Source organism: Chlamydotis macqueenii, chromosome 7, assembly GCF_036417535.1.
Source record: "Chlamydotis macqueenii isolate bChlMac1 chromosome 7, bChlMac1.mat, whole genome shotgun sequence".
Classification (NCBI taxonomy): Eukaryota; Metazoa; Chordata; class Aves; order Otidiformes; family Otididae; genus Chlamydotis; species Chlamydotis macqueenii.
Genome location: NC_141562.1, coordinates 3,320,167 through 3,338,797, shown reverse-complemented (window position 1 = coordinate 3,338,797; position 18,631 = coordinate 3,320,167). Strand labels below are relative to the sequence as shown.

Genomic DNA, 18,631 nt, shown 5'->3' with positions numbered 1-18,631 from the left:
AAGATCCATCCCAGAGGAAACCTTTTAAGGACCCCTTGCACCAAAAAAGGATGAGCTAATATATTTTACACCTTGCTTTCTGACATTGTGCTTACTACCTTATAAAACAGGAAAGCTTTAACTCAGAGATTTTTGTGTTTTTACGTTTTTACAGTCTGAGATCTCTATTCTCTACACAATGCACCAAAAACTTAGGTTCAAAATGAGTAAAATCCTACTGAAGCCAAAGGAGACACTCTGGATAGTTAATTTAGCAAGAGAAGTTCATAGTATTGAGTCCTATGTTAAATACAAAATGGCATAATCAGTGTCTCATCATTCCTTCCCTGTTAAAAACAGTGAAACTGTTGAAATTTTTGACTGCTGCTATTTTTAAAATTATATCTGAGTCCTGATGATATCACTAAGAACTCATGCAGGAGAGTTTGAGTTTATAATATTTCTAAATAAAGCTTTAAAACTCTGTGCTATGCTATTTATAAAAGTGATAATAGTAGAACAATATAGTAGTGTGCTAGACTGCTATAATAGTTTGTTGTGTTTTGCTTTTCTAGTAAACATCTGAACCACTGCAAAAGTAACAGTACATGATAGTGATAGTATTTACTGCATGATGCGTATTACTGATTTATTCTTTGTTCTGTAAAATTATCCCTTTTCCAATGAGTTCTATGTACTTTCCACACACATTTCATCAAGCATCAAATTACGAAACAAGAACAGACTCCTGTTATAGCCTACTACATAAGTAATTGTTGCTGTAATCTATTATTTGCTGTTTCAAGCCAGTGAGGTTTCTGTGTTACTGAGTTTTCCACAGAACAGTTTTGAAGTAGATGAGACTTGGATGGTCTATTTCTTACCCTTGGAATTACTTTGCTTCACATTTGGCAGTTCAAGTGCCAAATAAGTTTGTGAAATTGTGTGTTAGTAGCATTTGTGCATACTCTGTATTACTGTAATGAAGTTGACTTTCTCTTAGTTCAGGAATTGTATCTATGCCACCTTGTCCCTCTTCCTGACTTCTGTGAGCAATGTGGTTATTGGAAGTGTTAGCAATAGGCATGTCAAAATCACCATCTGTCTTAAACTTATGACTGTAATGAAAGCTGGGGTAGAGTTTAGTCCATGAAGAAAGTTGTGAGACAACGTAGGATATTCTAATAATAAATTTTTTGGACTTTGCTTTACAAATAAAGGAGCAAAGATCCCTTAAGTCAGGAAGAGTGCAATTTGCTAGGCCTTTTCTTCAGCCTCTCAGAATTTAAGATGTAGAATTCGAGAATGTGTGTGTAGGTATATATTGTGCTTTCATCTTACATGGTGAGATACATCTAGTAATGGAAACACGGAGCAGTAGAAACCTTTGTAACATCACAGTTTGTGCAAATTTTCATTTTCTAAGCAATCTGTTTTAATGGTGCAATAAATAATGATTTCTTATTGTAGAGTACTCTCCTTGCAAGAGTCATGGTAGCAAAAAGATTTCTTTTTTACTGCTTATGGCCTATAATTGGCAAGCTTTGCACTGCCTTCATTGGTATAAGTGTCTGCTTTCAACCATAGGGAGATCTGCTGTCTCATTATGTCATAAACCAAAAAATTTAAAAGTAAATATCAGTAGAGGAGGTAAAGATGTGGAGAAAGATGTGTAAAAAAAAGTTGAAAGATACTAGTTAAATGGTGTATAAACATATATATATAAATGATGCCACTTATTGTTAAATGTGTATTGCAACTTGGCCAAATGGTTTGTTAACAGTAGTCTTTGCAGGTGAGAGTATGTATATGCAATTGCAAAGCATCATTTGGAACTGATGTTTTCCTTCTCTGACTTCATGGAATAGGATCTAGAAAAACATCAAGAAGAGACTAATACTCTTTTTTTTTTTTTTGGACAATATATTGTCATTTCCTTCTCTGCTTTCTTTCTTGCTTGATTTACCTTCTTTGCAAGATTAACTCTAATTTTTCTGCATCAGGCACATAGTTGTCTGTGGTCACATAACTCTTGAAAGTGTGTCCAACTTCCTGAAGGACTTCCTGCACAAGGATAGGGATGATGTCAACGTAGAAATCGTCTTTCTGCATAAGTGAGTAATCTTTCAAGATTAGTCTTACCATGTTACTAAAACTCATTCAATTAAGCCATATCTTTTTTTTGGGGGGGGAAGAGGCGATATTTCAAGCTCCAAGTAACCATAAAATTAATGTTTGCAGTTACTTTTGTTAACAATCTATTTTGGAAAAAAAGAGGAGTTTTCTGCAGTTTTTTTTTGTAACTCGTTGCTAAGTATTGATGTTTCAAGCAGACAGACTTCAAACTCAATCATGTTAGTTGTGAGGTAGATAGCTAAACACATAGTTGAAGTTGGAATGGAATTTTGAAATAAAAAATATTTATATACTAATAAATATATGTTAGAATTTTCTTTAGTGGCAAATATTTTTAGTGAAACTACCAAAATTGGTAAAATCAGTAAAATTAGTGAAAAATACGGTATGTCATATGTACTTAGGCTATCTGATAACACATTTTCACTTGTGATTTTACTAGGGAAAAAAATGCTTATTTCGTATTGCGAAATATTTATAAAAAGAAAAATGTAGGTGCAGGTCTAGTTTTAATGTAAATGAGATACATTGTTTTACAGGTATAGTGAAAATAGAAAAGAAATTCTTGTCACGTTGATAATTAGTGCTGCGCTTTCACCCATATATACATACCTACGTGCACAGTCTCTTGCATTTTTCCAGTGTGGGGTTTGGAAAGGTTTCTTAAGGTGATTGCTGTTTGTTGCAGGCTCTGCATTACACGTAATACAACATCAAATAGACATATCTATGGGAACAGCTGCTAGAAATAGCCAGGTGCTAGAAAGACAGACAGCATGAAAGGTCTTTTCTGCTCTGGAATGGCATCTGTCTAGAAGTGTTGCAAGCTATGAATGAGTAATATTTTTGCATTTAGCATCAATTTCTGCACTTTTCTTATTGTTAAAGAAAATTATTAAAAAGTTAAAGGATCGCTTATGATGATTCAACAAAAGAAGCTGGAAAATTAAGAATCAGAAGCACTTGCAGTTTTTTATCTAGTCTTTCAAATTGAACTAGAGGTGATATCCTCAAGTAACTACATTGTTTGTTTGCTTGTTTCCCCTCTCTAAGTAATAACAAGAATTGACTGTAAGAGAAAAGTGGAGATCCAGATTTACACAGTGAGAAAGCGTAGTGATAGGAATCAGGAAACTGCATATGAAGGCAGTTTAGCACCTGGCTACTTGTGTCTGCCTGCTTTCTTCTGTGCCTTCACAGACAAATATTTGCAAATATCTGTTTCATTTTCTTATTACAATTTAGCATCTGGCATAGCAAATACCGCAGGCACTTACTATGCAGCTGTTAAATCCCTTCTGTTTTATTGAGTGGCATCAGAAAAGGTATTTATGAGGTTGATGGCACATTGTATAATAGATTGTGATGCATTTAATTCTTTTTTTTTTTTTGTTATGGCAAAAAGAAATGAGGCAAAGTCACAGCATAATTATGTTTGTTTTAATTGTAGCTCATACAGGCCACAGGGCACCGATAGGGTTCCGTTTCCTGCTTTTAGTGATTTTGCATTGAGCTGTTTTATTTGATGCAATTGGCTGTTTTGCAAATGGTGGGGACATGCAGAGGATGATTGTCTTACTAGACTATTTCTGTGGAGAATGCTGCATGAGGATGTTTTCAAATGTTTGCACCAGTTCTTCTGGATTCATATCTGTGGGAAACTGTCAAATTATGACCATGCAGAGTAGCACAGTGAAGTGGGCCAGAAGTGCTGTAGACTGAGGTAAGGAAGTGAAAACAGTATAGTATTTGTATTTTAAGTACACACGCTGTTTCTGCACCACAGGAAAAGCATCAGCAGGAGTCTGATTACCTAAAATAAATAAATGGGTTGGTTTATAAATTAAGGAAATAGGGCAATTATGGAAACTGATTTCTCATTTGTTCTTGTGTTTTCTTTCTCTTCCCAATGCAGTATTTCCCCAAACCTTGAGCTGGAAGCTCTTTTTAAACGACACTTCACTCAGGTGGAATTTTATCAGGGTTCAGTCCTTAATCCCCATGACCTGGCGAGAGTGAAGGTACAGCTCTGTTGTTCTGTTTTCCTGATAATTGACTTTTCTTAAAGTTCTCATTGCATTATTTGGAAAAAAACAGTAAAGCTCTTCTTCATGTAACCCCAAAAGATTGTTTTCAATTCTCTGTTAGCTTGCCTAATAAATTATATCTATCCTTACGAACTTTGTTTTCACTTGATCAATAGATCTTCAAAGCTACAGTAACACTGTGACTTAAGACATATTGCCATTCCATTGAACTCTTTGTGAATTTTTCATTGAGGTTTAGTTCAAAACTCTGTTTTACATTAAAGTTTAATATAGTAGAACATTGTCTTACAGTAATTTCTTAAAATGCTATTGTCTTACCTTCATCAGAATGATTAGAAGATAATTTTTCACCTGTCAAACCCGTTTTCTATTGTCTAGAATCCTGGGGAAAAAAATACAACTTAATTTTTTTTTTGGTAGCTAAAATGAGACTGTTTTATTGTCTACAATCCTCCATGGTAAATTGTTTTGTACTCTTAAAGCCAAGCAAGAAGGTTAAATGAAAAAAACAAAGATGGCAAGGTGTCAGATACAGTATTAACTTTTTTTTTTGTTTCTTCTTCTGTCTGTCTTTTTTTTTTTTTTAAATGGAATGTAAACTGACTACTTAAGGCAAGAATATTTTAGTGCAATGTTAACATTTTCTGGAGTACTAATCATGTCTTTTGTCCATTTTGGCTGCAGGAGTTGTGTAACTTGTAGCCCAACATATGTTATTTCAGTTCATTAGAACAAAACATTCTAATTATGACCATAAAATTGTGTGTTGATATTTTGTGTTCTGTATTCCGCCCTTCTTTGTGTCGGTATTTGGTTGTATACACCGAAAAATACTTTTGTCATCTGCTTTGAGTTAAATAGAGCTGAGGTTTGTGTGAACGGAGAGGTCCTGTGAACAGATCAGTTCTCCTCGTCATGCTCTCTAAAACTGGTGCTCAGATTCTAAATCATCAGTTCATTTGCTTCTTCCTGTCTCTAACAGGAAGGTGCTTAAATTCCCAAATAAAGCCGCAGGACTTGTAGGAGCACTGTACTAACAGGAACTTCCTATGGATTTAGGGATCTAAATTTCAGTATCTGGTTACAAAAGATAGGCCCATTAACACCTTCATGCCTCAGCTGATACAAAGTCAGAGTCAATAATTGAACTACTGACCTGGTCTGAGCATCATAAGCAAGTTTTAAGGAATTGCTGTGTGTATATGAGAGCTGTTACAATCACTCACATTAACACGTTAGCCGTGTAACATTTTTGATTAGTGGTATTAAGAACTGACATTCACACTCATAATGGCAGTGTTGGATGCCCTAATACTTTATGGTGAAGGAAGAGCTAGAAAGAGGTGTTGCTATTTATGTTTGCTTGTTCTTTGGTGTCTCAGATAGAGTCAGCAGATGCTTGCCTGATCCTTGCCAATAAATACTGTGCTGACCCAGATGCTGAAGATGCCTCCAATATTATGAGGTAAACTCATTTGTTTTTAATAGCTTTTTGGTTCTTAACACTGATTTAGCTAACTTCTGGTGTCCAAATAGGCTATAGCCATACACAGCTTTATTGCTGATCTGTTGCACTTGAAGAATATTGCAGAAATTTTTTTAGGGGACAAATTACTACATTTTCTCAAAAGTTCAGGGATGAGGATACCCTAAATTCCTACCTAAACTGATTTAATTTAGCTGCCTTAGAAAGAGTGTGTCAGAAGAGACACTTGAAGCACAAACTTTGGTACTCTTAGTCATTTTGCAGGACTGAGGGTTTAATTATTCACAGCTGAACACAGTCCCAATAAAAATGACATGAAAGAGAATGCAGTTATGTTGTTGCAAAGGTATGTTACTTGAGTGCATGTACTGCATGAGCTGCTGTTAATGATGAGACAGAAGGACCCTTATTCTCTTCATACCTCATTGCTCCTTTGTATATCTGCTCCTAGAAGTAGTTGTGCTGCTTGAGGGGAGCATCTTACTTCATCATAGTAACAATATAGTGATCTCCTAGCTCCATCCTCCTTTTTTTTACACTGAAGACCGAACATTGCTTATTTTGATTGACAAGGTACTTATCACATTAGGGACCACCAGATCTTGTCTACTTTCTTCCTTGTATTCTCTAAAGGAAGGAGATGAGTCAGTCAGTAGATTGCAGCGAGAGTTAGAGCAAACCTAAGCCATTCAATTTTTTGGTTTTTGTTCATACAATCCTAGTTTTAATGAGATCAGTCTCTCCTTGTTAAAATGTCAAGGATTTGTTAAAAATTCTCTAACATAGAATTCGCCAGTGTTATGCATGCTGTGAATTCAAGGAAAGGGAGAAATTAAAAAAATAATCAAATTTCTCCGCTGGAAAAAGTTCACTGTGTACAAGAGATCTAGCTGTCTGTGGAAGGTGCAGGTCTTAAATATGCCTAATTTCATTTTCCAAACATGCATTTCAGTTGCAGTGTGAGAAGCTTTATTTTGACATTAATTGCAGTAAAACAAGTCTGTTTTTCTGCAAATTCCATAAAAGCAAACCATTCAACTGCATAATTCCTGAAGTTTGATGTTCTCTGGTATTAGCTGGTGGTTATTAACTGAATTTGACTAAGTGTAAATATTGCATAGATTTAACTTCTGTCAGTATACTTTACAGTTCAGATAAATAAGAGGGTACAATTTTAACTGTAGCACTTGACAACATAGTAAAGTAGAGGTATTGGGATATATTATTCAGATATCCCACCAGCGAAAAGTTATTTTAATTATTTTTTATTTTATCTTTAGAGTTATTTCAATAAAGAATTATCATCCGAAGATAAGAATTATCACTCAGATGTTGCAGTATCACAATAAGGTAATGTAACGACCAATAGTGTCTCTTCCCAGATTATTTTGCTACATTGCATTCACTCGTACACAATTTTGCTAGCTCCACTAATAGTAAGTATTTTTCTTTCCAAACAAAAACATCCTAATAAGCCTTGAAATGTAATCCAGTTACAAGGTAATTCAGTTTTATTTATATATGCAAGGAACCTGATGAAACATCCTGACATTGGTTAATTGCTTTGGATCTAATTCGCAAAGCTACATTGTCCATAGTTGCTATTAATTCCAGATGAATTAACCCCTATTAACCCCTCAGTTTCTGTAAGTTTTGCTGAGCTGATTACACTAGAGCTACAGATGAATTGATGACCTCTAGGCAAGCCATCTGAAGTTAGTTCTTTGTGGATACTTAAAAAAAATTGCATATAATTATTGTATTATTGGCGATTTATTGATTTTTTTTTTCCTTGCATGACAATGTAGACCTGAAATTGCCAAGTAGCAGGTACAAAATAAATAAAATTAAGTGGTTTTTTTCATATAAAACATAACTCAGTTGTGGAATTTGTTGTTAAAAATATTATAGAGATCAAAATTATAAATCACCTTTGGAAAAGAATTTGGCAAATTTTTGATGTTATATCTGTGGCCTTTAAAAGCAATGAAGTCAATTCATTCAATCCTGAGATGTGGAAGGATACAAACTGCTGATTAACAGGGCTAGGAAGAATATATCAGAGGACAGACTACTCATATGTGGCCTGCTTCTTTTGTTATGTCTAAAAGCGTCAACCATTGCCCAGTGTTGGAGAAAAAGCTTGGCTTTTTTCAAGATAGACCATCATTCAATGAAATACACAATAATCCTGGTACTTAGAAGGTTTAACTGCTGTCACCTCCTTATGCCTGTAACCTTTGGCTAGAACAAGGGCAATTACTTTCACTTTGGATATCCTCTTCCTGTACCTGAGTGGAAGGAGCCTTTATTTTTATAGAATAAAAGCAAGATGTATCTCTGCTTTAAAGAGGTTCAGAGGGGAAGATCTTTTCTGAATGTGATATGAACTTATGAAGGAAAACAAGCATGAAGGTCTCTGTGTTTCCTTATGTCTATGCAAATATACAAGGTGGATGGAAGAGAGAATCTGATAGTTTATGCCAATAACTGAACAATGTTAATACATATCTAACTGACCAGTGTTGATACTAGAGCTGTGTCTTGATCAGCTATTTTCTTTTTTCTATACTTATAAATAGCAATCTTAGTGAAAATCCAAACTTTTTTTCTAACTCAAGTGCTATCCTTCAGGGTGGAATGAATAAAGTAGAAAAGACAGAAGGTGTTGTATACCTATGACAATGTCCTATAAAGATGGCAACTTGAGTTGTAGTCTAAGTTTTATTAGATTTCCGTGTATTATGTGTGTGCCTTATCAATCAGATAGTAGCTCAAAGTACTCTAAAAGGAATATGCAGAAGGGAAGGAAAACTTTACAACATTCTGTGGTTTGTTCAGGTATGAGGATGGACCTGGCAGAGGGTCACAGCCAGAATATAGCTTGAGAAATGTAAGATTTTGTCTATAATGGGTAAGATTGGAAAATTTCTTAGCAAAAAAAAATATAAACTCTAAACTACTTGGAGTGCTTCTGTCTACTCAGAAAAAGTCAAAGCAGTAAAAAAGAAAATAATTCACTGCAATTCATTCATCTCCTTCAACATTGTACTGTATTTGAGGAAGTATTTATGGTTCTTCACCTATGGGATATTTGTTTGTTTGTTTTGCAGGCCCATCTGCTAAATATCCCAAGCTGGAACTGGAAAGAAGGGGATGATGCAATCTGTCTTGCTGAGCTCAAGCTGGGCTTCATAGCCCAGAGCTGCCTGGCACCGGGCCTTTCAACAATGTTAGCCAACCTCTTCTCTATGAGGTCATTCATAAAGGTAATGTCTTTTTTCATTCTAATGTATTATATGTCTGCAATTCAGTTTGTCAGAGAGTCTAGTAGAGAACATGACTCAAATATGAAACAGAGGGGAACACATTAACAGATTTTGTAAGACAAAAAAGAAATAGTGCACACTTCCATACAAAAGTGCTCTGCTGCAAATTGGGCAATGAGCCAGGTTCTGTCAAGTTGTTTTTATTTTTATTCAGCAAGTGTTTAGCCTGTAAATGGTTTTTCAAAGCATCATCCATTTCTAGAGAGATATTTCTGATGTTTTGTGTTTTACTTTCTTTGAGACAAGCCACATGTTTATCTATGAGAAAAGCCCATGCTGCTAAAACAAAATTATGATTTATATATATTCTGTATAGCAACAAAGTGCCCAGAAGAAAGTACTGATCATGTTGATATTGTACATGAAGTGGCTATTGGACCTCTGACTGTGAGAGTAAATAAGGAACATGTTTTGGAAGTGAAGCCTGAACTTCCTACAACATTATTTGTGTATTTATTTCTCCTCAGTCTAAGATCTATTTTGGACTTACATGGCAAAATTTTAACCCAATTATTCCTAGACTTCTTTGGAAACTGTATTAATTCACTGGACCAAGGCCTTGATTGCAGCAATCAGTGCTTTCTTCCTCATGCCTTTCTAGGATACTGATTCCAATAATAAAAGATGGTTGGTTTCCAGTTCCATTAGTGTTATTAATGGGATGGGAAATACTGGAATACAAGGTAGGCCATGGTCCAATTTAAGTTCATTGTGCAGGTAAGCAATAAAAATTAAAAAGCAGCCTAATACCCTCAGATGAGAAAGCCAGGACTGTTCTCAGAGGTGCACCAGTCAGTGCGGGACAGTGAATCTTTATTTCCTTCTTACGAAATCCTGAAATTCTTATTAAGGTATTCTTTGGAGAGAGCTGACTCCTGTGTGTCAAAAATGTTCCACACTATTATATATAGTAAAAAAAGTGCTAGTTTTCAATATGGAAAGAAGCCTAGACTCTGCACTTTACTGTGTGCAGTTGTGATGTTTGCATCTTTATTCATGTTCTGGAAAAAAAAAAAAAAAAGCTGTTTTACTTCAGTAAAGCCAAAATTGAGAAGTGTCTGTGACTCATCAGCATATGGTTGCTTTGATAGTAAACATTCTATTTCTATCCCAAAAGAAAACTATCTCTTATGAACGTCATTCTTCTTGCCAGTCATTCTGGTTTCCTTCACTCTTGCCTGGTGTGGTAACCCAAAACTCTCAAGAGTCTCAAACGTTTGTAACAGTCATACTAGTGTATCCAAATTACTGAGGCAATGTGTTCTATGAACTTGCTCTTGACATCAGAAGTAGATACGAAACTTTTGCTCAACTTCTGTCTTTCCAAAATCAGAAGGGACCGGTTTTCTCACAAGGAGATCCAAATATATGGGTATCTTCAGAAGCCCCTGTCATAATTCAAGTTATTTTAATACTGAATTTAAACTTGCAGTGAGAAAATGAAGAGATTCAGAAAGTGATAAAGTGTACAAATATCTGACTATGGGGGAACTGTACTAGATACACACATTTATGGCCTGGTTTTGTAGTTAAAACGTTTAGCCAAGTCAAAAACTGCAAATGTAAATGTATCTAACCACTTATGCCATTATCTTACCCACCCTCAATCCTATGCTTTCTTATAAGATATTCTTACAATAATTTCAGTACCGTGACAGATTGGACTGTCTCACTGATGAACAGTTTTAAGCTGAAGGCTCAACTTCACAAGGCACTACTCAGATTACAGAATAAGCAAAAAAACTAGTAATGAATTTTATTTGGAGGAAGCTATCAATGTCATTTTTGCTCTTGTATCTGTGATTATATACAGTTATAAACAGAATAGTGTGCAGATATACCTTAACTTGTGTTACTTCAGATGTCATCATCAGATGGCACTGAGAGAGAAAATGCCCTAAAATAGTGCATTGGGAGAATGCAAGACTCTGTTAGTACTGGTTAAAAAGATGTCTGCTGCTTAAGTAAGAACGAATTGTCCAGGCAAGTAAAATGCATGTTGTCATTTCAAAGATCTCTGAAACCTAAAGCAAAATAAATCTACAGGAACTGAGACATATTTCTTCATGAGAATCCAACTTGATTGGCGACAACAAAAGGTTTGTTTCTTTATTTAGCTGAATGGATATTCTTTCTCCAAGCTGTCTTACTCTAAAAACTGTAATTGAAAGAGAAAACTGTTACTGAGTGGTGGCTGTGAATCAACAGTGTATTGTAGGAGAGCTACTACATTAGCTGGAATTCTTTAAGAGGACTCTATTGAAAAGAAAGATATCCATTCCCTTAAAGAACTTCCACCACTTTTCATTCAGAGCACTGAGTTTAAGTACTGTCAGACCTTCATACATTCCTTGGACAAATGTTATTAGTGGAGTCTCCCACAAGTTAGGAGATGCCAGGAAAATGTACTAAAACTTCTGTATTTTTTTAAAGAAAGCTTGAAATGTGTGTTTATTCCTCCTCCTTCATAATGTGATTAGAAAGTGATTTAAAGTGCTATAAATGTTTGGTCAGTCAAACACAAATGAACGTGATTGATGGTGATGTTGCACACATTTAACTCATTATATGTTACTTTACAGCAAAATGATTTGTGTAAACAGTCTGCCTAGTATTAGAGGTAAAACAAACTAAGAAACCTCAAAATATTATCTTTTTTTCTTAATATTTTCCTTTTGGTTTTTGCAATGTAATCTCATATGGAATCTTTTATGTTCTTTTTGGCACCAAACTAGACAAAAAGAAAATCAGCTCAAAAAGTTTAGTGTTCTGTAAACACTTCAGGGAGGAAAGATAGATTACACAACACATGATATGTTTAGGGAAAAAAACTTTACACCTGTAAGCTGTATTTCAATAGCCCCGTCTTTTTATAGCACAGATTGTTATCGTAGTATTAATAAAGGAATTGTGAGTCTTTACAACTTACATAGTCTCAAAAAAAAGATGGAAAATACTATACTGTACTGCAATTGTTTGGATTAGCAAATGTATACCAGAAGTCTACCCATATGAAAAACATTGCAAAAAGTAAGTAAATGGAATAAAAGATGGACATGGTACAATTTTGTCCCTGTATACAGCCCTGCAAGCCACTATGAGTTAGTATTTTTGTGTAAATTAATAAAAAGTGGAATGTGGTCCTTGAGTGTAACACAAGTTCACAAACGAATTAGTTTTGTATTTGCTCTATTGGAAAAACAGTACACCTCATTCCAGTCTGAAAAATTATCTAGAGCAGTCTCAATTTTCCTCCAAGCTATTTGAGAGCAGGAGTGTTCTGTGGGCTCTTATGGCAGCTGTTGCTCACACCCACACATGTACAGTGCCTGCTTCTCCCACTACATTCCTTTCTCGTCCAGGCTGAATGAGAGACATAGTAAAGCCACACAGATTTACATTGATTGGGTGCTTACCTGCACTGATGGAATACATCAACTGGTTTGCTATTTATTTTTGGCCACCTCGACAGCCTTGGATTCTTTTAAAGTGTGAGATTAGGGTATGCACAGTGAATTCTTTCAAATGAAAGAGAACTTTCAAAGGGAGGGGGAGGAAATGAAAATTCTCATTTACTGTGAGGTTCTTCAGGAGGCTACATAGTAAACTGATTACTTGATCCTCCTCACAGGATTTAGACCAAATATTAATATAGCCTGTTACCAAAGATATTTATTCTCTAAAAGGTCTGCCTGAGTGTACTATTTTTAATTGAGGCTAGGAATTAAAAACTGTTGTGGTTGAAAACTGTTTGCTGTTTACAAGTAGTATCAGTCCTTGTGAAAAATGTATATTCGTCCTGGACTGAAGTTTACCATGGAGTGCGTTTGTCAGTCACTCATTTGAATAGATCAATACTAATCTATCTTTTGAATTGATTAGTTAGAAATACTGCCCTGTTTTGTAAATTTGAAAGTACTAAAAGTAAAGCCAGTATACCTTTGAGTTCAAACCCATCAAGGTCAGCATGTAAAGAATTAGGTGTCATAATATTTCAAGAATAGTCTCTCCTTTGACCTCCTACAAGACTCTACATTAGTATGAACAATGAAAAAGTGCATATATCTCTAATTTTAAATTAGAGCCAATTAGATGCTAATTAGCATATTTGTTGTTTTATAAAACATATTATTTCATACCAATTTAAAAAAAATATTCTTGCATAGAGAAAGAACTGTGGAAATAGTTGGCTGAGGTTGTGAAATTTTTATACTGCTAAGGATACTCGTTAGTTGATTCAAGCGGACAATGGAATTGACTAAAGAAGTAGTTGATAATTTATAATACTTAAGGAAATTCAATTATAAGACTGTAAATCTAAGAAGCTTCACTGTTTGCTAGGAATGTATGAACAACTTTCAGCCAATTACTGATCTGTCAGATTTTGATATCCTTATCTAAAGGCATAATAAAACCAGAGATTCACACAAGCAGTTTGGGTGAACTGAAAGGCCATTACAGGTGAATGTGAGGAAATGTTTAAGATACATTGCTTTCAATGTACAACTTCTTTTCAACTACTAATGAAAAATATTCTGTGTGCACTTTCTTGTTATTCTCACCTATGTTGTTAGAAAAATACATACAGTGCTGTGGAGAAGAGAGTTGTAAACTTAAATGTGAGGAAGCCCTGGAACCATTCTAAGACTAGGGCAGTAAGCAGGAGTTCCTGTGTTAGATGGAACTAGGTGAAAACAACTTGTCAAGGGCTCAATAAAATTGCCCCAGATAACATGTTATTTTCTAGGCATTTTTTTTTTGTAAAACATTTCTCTACATGGCCTTCTAGGCATCTTTGTTCAGAAAATTTTTTAAGTATTTTAGAAAGGAAATAGGTAACAACTTTCATATTGTTTACACAACCCTTTATTTTTTTTTTTATACAAACCTTATAATTTTGGGAAGACCCACAATGGGACACATATGCTGAAGAAAAAAAAAAATTAGGCCATTAGAATAAAGCAAGATCACTTTAACAACAGAACTAAAATATTCAAGTGCTATTCCAGAAAGATAATGAAGAGAATCAACTCGTTCATTTACTGTACTTTTTGTGGGTTTTTATTATTCAGTTAGGGTTGCTTATCAAAGTAAATATATGTCAAAAATATCAAACCAAATTATCTTCTTTCAAAAATCTGAAATTATTCTCAAAGATTTTGTGTTGTTTTGTGCTCTTTCCTTGATGGTGATGAGCTGATATGATTCAGTGCTAGGGAGCAGATTTTACAGCTGCTTTCATTGTGCTATAAAGGAAGTTTCATTGTGCCACTTCCTTAATATTTATAAAGACACCCCGCCATCCTTTCCCTGTTTTCTCTTGCAAAATGCAGTGAAAGATCCTAGGTCACACTGTACAAATCTAGCACTACTTCTCTATCTTGATAGTAAGACTTGTATTTTGACAGAAATGATTGCGTAGCGTTATCAGGTTCAGATGTACTCAGTCTTTTTCATGTAACTATTTACATTATTACACTGAGAAGCAAATGTCATGAACAAGATAGATCAGTTGGAGCTACAGAGCTCCTGATAACTACACTGCCAGGTGGTAGGGCTGGGTGTGTTAAGGGTTTAGATTTTTTTCCTGACAATATGAGTTGTTGTGCTTGCAAGTTGTACATCAGGTTTTTTTTATATCTCTGTCACTATGTCTCACTAGGAAATGATTATATTATGTAAATATAGTTGCTGATAGCAGCATTGTGTCTATATTCAGATGGAAAAATGCAGAGGAGCATTGTGACTTAAAAAAAAGATACAAATGAAAATTAGGTATCTTCTCTTGGGATACTCTTGGGGATACTATGTCATTTTGCAGCTATTCTTCATATAGGCTATTGAATCCGTGGGTAATTCGTTTTATCACGATCCAGGAGACAAAATTGAAGTGTAACATTGTAAGGGAAAGATAATAATGTGCTTACAGTACTAGAGAGGAACTTAGAAGATATAGATTCAAGTCACTGTGGTGGTGTATGGCACAGTCTGTGTGAGGTCCAACAGCTGCCTAAACTCTCTTTACCTTTCTTCCTAGCTGTGGTTGGAATAACTTAAATTTTTATTGCTATTTGTAAAAATTTCATCTTGATTTTGTAAGATCTCTGAACAAAAAAATTACTTCTTACCGTTTGTACCAAAACAGCATCCCATGTTAATGTTTTCCAGTGATTTAGCATCAAAGTCAAAAGAAAATGCTATGTACTTATTCTTAATAATTTATAGTGTAGTCACCAGTAGAAGACAGTGAATTATTTCTTGTTGTTGCGTCATTCGCTAATTGTGCTGTCTTGTTATTTTTCTAAAATGTTACATTTACTCATTTTGCTATGGTATCAGCTTGAAGTGTGTTAGTTATTTAACTTCAGGGATAAAAATAACAGAATGACCTGCAAAGCCTTCTCCTTAGGATCATCCAGAGGAAGGTCTTTCATAAAGACAGATACACTTTTTCTGTAAGGAAAGCCATATAGAAGTGCCTTTTGTCAATGCTTGGTGATATGCTTGAGGTGTACAATATTTTATGAGTAAAGGAGGTCCAAATTAAAAAGGGAATAGAATTGTCCTTGATCAATTATTGTGTCTTCATTTAACAGTTATACCTTATATAAGATCTGTAGAGGTTTATGTATGAGACTAAATGAAAATGGAAATGCAAGAAATGAGAAGAGGGAAAAGAATAAATAATAGCAGGACCAAAAAATATCAAGGGATTCTGATGGTTATTTTTCATGCACTGAAGTTGTTCTCTGCTGTTGTGTTTTTGTAATTCGAGCCTTCTGGCGTTCTTGTTTTGTTCCTGAAGCTACAGCTTTTCTGCTACATTTTATTCTATTTTAAATATTGGGTATATATCTGCTTTGATTAGTCAGCCAGCAAAGATACAGCCCCTTCATTCCAAAGCACTATTTGACTGCTTAGTTATTGACGATGTTTGTAACCCAGACAGTATTTTCCAGTAAGTAATAAAGGTTTTATCTGGGGATGGCATACCCTCTCCCTGGAAGTGTTCAAGGTCAGGATGAATGGAGGTTTGAGCAACCTAATCTATTGAAAGATGTCCTTGCTCACGGCAAGAAGATTGGAACTGGGTCAATTCAAAGGTCCCTTCCACCCAAACCATTCTGTGATTCTGTGATCTAAATTCCTAACTTCTCAAACTGGCAGTTATCCACAGAGATACTGATGAACAGGAGATAAAACCTGGTACCAATCTCCAATATCAGGACTAAGCTAGCACATTTAGCTTCCTGGAACCCACAATACTTAATAAAGACAGATTTATGCTTTCTGCTGGAACGTGTTCGGCCAACAAGCAAAGCTTTACCAGAGAAAACTTCACTGAAATGAAATATATTCCCTTTGTCTCAACTGTATTAGTCCATGTTGAACAAAGATAGAAAATACAAGTATCCAGATTCTGCTGTCAGGAATGGAAATAGGATAGACCAGTATTTCAGGTAAAAAAAAAAAAAATTATCTTTATAACCATAAAATTTAAACTACTGTATTTTTTCTTTGTTTTTCAAGTTAAAATCAAAATTGGTTTTGTCTTTGTAAGCACAGTAATATTTTCCAGTAGGCTAAAATCAAGGTGCAAATTTCAGTAACCAGATAAATAACTCCCATAGTTTTACTGAATGACATTTGTGATAACCTTGTTCAGTAACATCTTGAACCAAACTCACCCCAAATTCAGCCGTTTTTGCTTTATAAAGTTTACATAACTTTTAACTAGTCCCCATTGTTTTCAAGCAAGTTGCATGTGAAACATTCATTTTGTAAGTGTGTATGGGACAGATCTCATCTCTACATTAAAAGTTAAGTTTTGGCAACTTACTCTTAATATATAGATAAGTCAGGGTAAGTAATAGATAAGTATCAGTAAGTCCAGAGATGGACTGGATGACAATCACTCAAGTTATGGTTAAGTATTTTACAGGAAAATAAACACACATTATGAAAAATCAAATTTGTTTAAAGATTCAGTTTTTGAGGTTAACCGCAGCAGTAGACTTTAAAATATCATCACAAAGGCTTAAATTAGTCAAGAACATAGTGAATCGTAAAGTATTTTTTCTCACTTTAAGGATTTTGAAGTTAGTACCTTACTGACATGGTTTATAGGCGAAACTGATTATATTTATCTGTGGAACCTTACTCTATTAAAACTCAGGGTAACTGCAAGACTCAGGGACTTAGTAAAGAAATATTGAACGCTGGAGGTTCTTAATAATGATTTCATTTCTAGCAGATCAGCAGGTACTACATTTCAAAAAATACCGGGGAGGTGACCATCTCTGTCTTTGAAATCACAGGGAAAACATAATAGTTTAGATGGAGATAAAATGCAAAGATCATCTTTAGTCTATTATTGTCATTAACTTATAATAACATTTTATAGCATCCCAAATATCAGCAATTCCGTCAATTGACTTATGAACATTTCATGGTGTCCTAATCTTAAACATTCCAATCACTTCATGAGGGTTGATTTAACACTAACCAGTATCTATGAAGCTTAATCACTGCTTTGTGAATGATTTTGGTTTTTTTTCCAGTCCTTTCTTGGTCCTTGACTAAGAGTACTTAACTGTAGGTCTGATCTGCTGTTTCTTGCTCAAAATCAAAACCATCTGCCTAAAGAAAAGAAAGCAAGGAGAAAGTAGAAAGTAGAAACATGTAATGTATTTTTATTATTATTTTCCAATCCCAGGTGATGTCAATCTAAGAAAACACCACAAATAAGTTACATAAGTTAGAAACATGTTCTTGCTCTCATTATTCTTATTTTTTACCAAGCCTACACTTTATTTATTTTTTTTTTTTTGTATAGGAAGAGTTGCTGATCAGCAACATTTTCAAGCTTCACATAAATAAAAGGATTATAAAAAATGTGATATGGCTTCTCTGTGTGTGGTGCAGAGTAACACAATGCAAATCCCTTTTAGCATCCCACATGGTCTCTGAATGGTGGAACAACTTCTAGGGAAGAAATGTCTCTTGATTGCTTGCAGCCCACTTGTCAGGGAGTGTATGATTTGGAACATCTCCTTATTGCAATTTTTTCTTGCAGTTGTTTAGTTCTCCTCTTGACCTAAAGTAACTGGTTACCTGGCAACCTATCAACAGGACAAGAAAATGTAAAAGAAATAAATCAATTGTAATTTATATTTCATTGGTTTCTTTAAAAAAGAAACCACCCTCGTAAAAATTTTTTTCATGATGTCTAGTATGAGTCTACCTCCCTCTTTTGAAACCATTACCCCTTTTCCTATCACAACAGGCCCTGCTAAAAAGTTTCTCCCTATCTTTCCTGTAGGCCCACTTTAGGTACTGGAAGACCACTATAAGGTCTCCCCAGAGCCTTCTCTTGTCCAAGAGAAACAAAGAGGCAGGGTCAAGGCCAGAGATTTATGGAACTGCAGGCAGGGGAAGTGGGGATCAAGACAGCTCTCCAAAAGAGCAGAAAAACAAGTAGGAAGAAGAAAATAACTGCATTTCTATAGAAATGTTATTTTATGGGATTTTGTGAGCTTCATGATTTAGAATTGGTGTAAGAGTATGAGTACAGAACTATAACTTAAAACTTTTAGAAAATATTAAGTGTTTAATAAAAATGTGTAAGAAGGAACAAGAAAAATCTGTTCTAG

General features: G+C 34.8%; 1 protein-coding gene across 6 annotated transcripts in view; it reads left to right on the top strand.

Moving 5' to 3' along the window:
- The window catches only part of KCNMA1 (potassium calcium-activated channel subfamily M alpha 1), a 494,817-nt gene that overhangs the window by 344,853 nt on the left and 131,333 nt on the right, over nt 1-18,631 (top strand). For all 6 annotated transcript variants that reach the window (XM_086752630.1, XM_086752629.1, XM_086752628.1 and 3 more), the window contains exons 10-14: nt 1,983-2,093; nt 4,031-4,136; nt 5,546-5,628; nt 6,930-6,999; nt 8,763-8,918. In XM_086752630.1, coding sequence (XP_086608756.1) covers nt 1,983-2,093; nt 4,031-4,136; nt 5,546-5,628; nt 6,930-6,999; nt 8,763-8,918 — 526 coding nt within the window. The remainder of the gene's footprint in view (nt 1-1,982; nt 2,094-4,030; nt 4,137-5,545; nt 5,629-6,929; nt 7,000-8,762; nt 8,919-18,631) is intronic.